Raw genomic sequence first — 4,637 nt, 5'->3', positions numbered from 1 at the left:
GAGGCAATCATGGACTGTGGATGACTGGATGAAAGTTATCTTCAGTGATGAGTCAAGAATCTGCATTGGACAAGGTGATGATGCTGGAACTTTTGCTTGGTGCAGTTCCAGTGAGATTTATGAAGAGGCCTGCCTGAAGAAAACAACCAAATTCCCACAGTCCTTGGTGATATGGGGCTGCATGTCAGGCAAAGGCACTGGGGAGATGACTGTGGTTAATTCTTCTATCAATGCACAAGTTTACATTGACATTTTGTACAGTTTTATCATCCCCTCAATTGAACAGATGTTTGGAGATAATGAAATAATTTTCCAAGGTGACAATGCATCGTGCCAAAAACAGTGAAGGCATTCCTTGAAGAAAGACACATTCAGTCGATGTCATGGCCTGCAAATAGTCCAGATCTCAACCCAATTGAAAACATGTGGTGGAGATTGGAAAAAAATGGTCCACAAGGAGGCTCCGACCTGCAAAGCTGATCTGGCAACTGCTATCTAAGAGGGTTGGCACCAAATTGATGCAGAATACTGTTTGTCACTCATCAATCCATGCCTCAGAGACTGAAAGCCGTTATAAAAGCCAAAGGTGGTGCAACTAAATACTAGTGATGTATTTTGAATGGTCTTTTGTTTATGCGTTTTTCATGATTCCACACTTTTTTCCTCAGAATTGAGTGACTTCATATTTATTTCCCTGTGCTTGGCCAATAAAAGTATCATTTTTATTGGACAATGTTTTCTCTTCATTTCTTTGAGTATTCCTGAAAGCCAACAAGTTGCACTTTGGAATGACCTTATTATTGTATCATGTTTTTGATCTGAGTTTGTTTTACAGCATGAAATGTCTGAATGAATGAGTGCTCATCCAAGACTGATGATTCCATACTTTTTGCCAGGGGTTGTACATCTTGAAAGTCCACAGACACTTTTTAAATAGTCAAAAATTCATTTATTATAACCGGTCAAAACACAAGCCAGAAACTCCAGTTTCTTTTTACGCAAAACAATAAACATATGGATCTCATCTCCGTACAGGGTCTTATAATTGTTTATCAGACCATTATGGTACTGCCATAATGGTCTGCAAACTTTAGAACCCTGTTAGAGGAGTGGATGGCTCCACATGACTCCTAACAGGAGGTTAGAGGAGTCATCCACTCCTCTAACAGAGTAAAAAGAACTGGGCTATTCACTATTCACACATGTCCTTCGACTGGTGCAACCCCAAATATTTTTGGGGTTGCACCAGTCGAAGGTCTCGCTAATTAGAAACTTTTAACCAAATTGATCCCACTCTAAAGCCTTGCCTAAATATACTTGCCTGTAACAGCATATAGACAGAACTTTTTGTTATACAAGTCTACAGGTTGTCATTATTCCATCAACCTTTTCAACATTTGTGCACTACACAGTGAAGGCAAAGAATTGAAAGCCTTTTAGTGACTAGTCTGCAGGAAAAGAAAGAAAAACAAAATGGTTGCCTTTGTGACTTTTCCCACTTTTTTGAGAGTTCCAATAACAGATTTTGTGGGACATTCATAAAGACATGAGCAGTTGCTGCTCACTATCACATCCAAATAATCCCAGTGCTTATTCCATGGTAACCAAACAGAGCTGTAAACAGAAGGACACAGATTCAAGACAAAAGTCTAATAGAGTAGATTTGGCTTAGAAACTTTGATTTTACATGTATATGATTGTACTTGTGTTTACTTGAACAAAGTGTTTGTTTAATGTTGCAGTGCAAAGAAAGAATGCGTCCAGTAAAAGCTGCCCTGAAACAGTTGGACAGACCAGAGAAAGGACTGTCAGAGCGCGAGCAGCTGGAGCACACCAGACAATGCCTCATAAAGATTGGGGACCACATCACTCAGTGTTTGAAGGAATATTCGAATCCTGATCAGATCAAGCAATGGAGAAAGTTAGTTTTTACATTGCATCTGTTGATTTTCTCAAATCAAAATACTATGATAAATTTCAATGCAGGGACAAAAGTTAATTGATAGCATGTTACAGATTCTCACCAAAGTGGTTAAAGTCATTGAACCACATGACATTCATTTTGTTTTACAGGAACCTGTGGATATTTGTCTCTAAATTCACAGAGTTTGATGCAAGAAAACTACACAAACTCTATAAGCACGCAATCAAGAAGAGACAAGAAAATGCCCAAGTATGTAAAATCATTTAATTAAACCTTATTCTTTTCCTCTTAACATTAAATGCTTAAGGAAAAGGTAATATGATCTCTCTTATTAAAAATGTTTCACCTGTCATCCAAACGACCTGTTTTGGTCTGAACATGGTTGGAAGTAACAAACTTAATTGCACAGACATGTTCTGTGTAGGTTTTTAAAGCAAATTTAAGACACACTTGTTCACTCAGTCCTGTCTGTTTTGAATCCTATTGTCTTGTTTCATTGGTTTATTTGCATAGTTATATTTTGTTTTTGTTTTTCTCCTTGTAAATGTGCAGTGCTTTGTTTGAAAGCCCTTTGTAAATACTTATCATTAGGCCCGAGCAGCGAAAGTGCTGCGAAGGCCTATTGTAATTGCTCCGTATCTTATTATGCTTCCGTCAAATTAATTGGCTTTTTGGAGGCTTTGGCATGTTCAAAAACTCACCACACTTCACTCTAAATTGTAACACAACTAACATTTTTTAATTCCAGTGGAGGCGACTCCAGTGTGTGTTACCAAAGTGCTCTACAGTGCCCCCTAACGTGAGATAGAACAAACCGTAGGTCATAGAGATCTGAAACTCTGTACATAGGTATCTACCGATGTACAGAGTTTCAGATCTCTATGACCTACGGTCATAGAGATCTAAATCAAGAAAAAAAAAGTCTCTTAGAGGTACCCACTAAAATGTATAGAAATGTGACCATTTTGGGTCAAATTTTGGTCATTTTTAAATTTTACTGACGTTGAAGTTGGCTTACTCGCCAAAGCAAACGAAGTGTTAGAACTTTCACATAAAAAGGTCAATTGGCACCAAACTTGGCATGAGTGATCCTGGTTGGATGTTTGATGATCCTATGTCATTGTAGTTTGACGTCATCTAAGCCACGCCCCCTCAGAACAGGAAGTGACTATTTTTTCTTTGAAAGCTCCGTCTCTGACCCTCTTGAACTAATCAACATGATCTTGTGTCAGTAGACAGGTAAGGTAATTTTATTTATATAGCACATTTTCAGCAATAAGGCAAAACAAAGTGCTTTACAGGAATTAAAAGGAAATGCAAATACACATAATACAAAAGAAGAAAAAGCTAATGTTGATCCAAAGTAAATTAACTAGATATTCCTATTCAGGGTTGCTAGATAAGTATAAGTAAATATCCTCTGGTCTAATTCCTTTTCTGGTTTTAAGAATAGGAGTCTAAAACATATTTGCTAAAGTAGGATTTCTGGAGTTCTAATACCTGTTCTGGGTTGCTAAATAAGTGTAAGTATTTTCTGGACTTTATAAGTGTGCTCTAAATTTGTAAAAAATAAATAAATAACATAATGAGTACTCCACAGGTTCTAAGTAATAAAATTGTTTTATAGTGAGACCAACTAGTTATCTAAAAGAAAAACTAAAAAACGTAGAGTTTTCGTTGGAGGGCGTGGCGAAATGACAGGTGACGGCGTTGCCATACGTTTGGCTATAGATTCCACATCTTTCAGCCAAGCTACACCAAACTCACTGTGATCGATCCTTATCCACACCCCGACAGGAATGCAGTCCAATGGACATGGCCTAATTCCTCCACAATGGCCCTTAGAATATTTTTTTAAAAATCAGCCCCAAGCCATGCTTTGACCGACAATTAAGAAGCTTGGTATACATGTATATCTTATCAGGACCTACAAAAAAGTATCTTGGACCTATGGTCCAAACCCAACAGGAAGTCAGCAATTTTGGATCAAAACCGCCAACTCGTCTTTTTTTGATGTCGTATCTGATCGAACTTGTCCTACAGCTGATTGATTTCAGAATCAATCAGCACTCTCTTGAGGCATTGAAGGTCAAAAGTTATCCTAAGATTTTTTGTACATTAAAGCATGTGGGTGTGGCTAAGTGTCAAAATATAACTTCGCCATGAAACATCAAGGTGCAATAACTTCTACATGCAAGGTCACAGCTGCATCAGAACTATGTCATTACAAACTAGCCCTCATTACATTTACATGGTCAATTGATAACATCACCTTACCCTCCCACCCCCACCCCTTTCCAACAGGAAGTCACCTGTTTTTCTCTGCTGGATGTCTTACTTTTGTTCTTTGATTCATATACAGTCATGGCCAAAAGTTTTGAGAATGACACAAATATTATATTTTCACATGATCTGCTGCCCTCTGGTTTTCATGTGTATGTCAGATGTTTTCATCACATACAGAAATACAATTGCAATCATATTATGAGTAACAAAAGCTTTTATTGACAGAATGAGTTAATGCACCAAGTCAATATTTGCAGTGTTGGCCCCTCTTCTTCGGGACCTCTGCAATTCTCCCTGGCATGCTCTCAATCAACTTCTGGACCAAATCCTGACTGATATCAGTCCATTCTTGCATAATCAGTGCTTGCATTTTGTCAGAATTCCTAGGTTTTTGTTTGTCCACCCGTCTCTTGATGATTGACCACAA

The 4,637-nt window shown here is 38.0% G+C and overlaps 1 protein-coding gene across 2 annotated transcripts in view; it reads left to right on the top strand.

Moving 5' to 3' along the window:
- The window catches only part of chd1 (chromodomain helicase DNA binding protein 1), a 100,622-nt gene that overhangs the window by 87,459 nt on the left and 8,526 nt on the right, over window positions 1-4,637 (top strand). For both annotated transcript variants that reach the window (XM_008423828.2, XM_008423827.2), the window contains exons 32-33: window positions 1,743-1,921; window positions 2,074-2,173. In XM_008423828.2, the coding sequence (XP_008422050.1) occupies window positions 1,743-1,921; window positions 2,074-2,173 (279 nt within the window). The remainder of the gene's footprint in view (window positions 1-1,742; window positions 1,922-2,073; window positions 2,174-4,637) is intronic.

Source organism: Poecilia reticulata, linkage group LG12 (genome assembly GCF_000633615.1).
Source record: "Poecilia reticulata strain Guanapo linkage group LG12, Guppy_female_1.0+MT, whole genome shotgun sequence".
NCBI lineage: Eukaryota > Metazoa > Chordata > Actinopteri > Cyprinodontiformes > Poeciliidae > Poecilia > Poecilia reticulata.
Note: the sequence above shows the minus strand (reverse complement) of the source record. Positions and strands in the feature narration are given on the sequence as shown.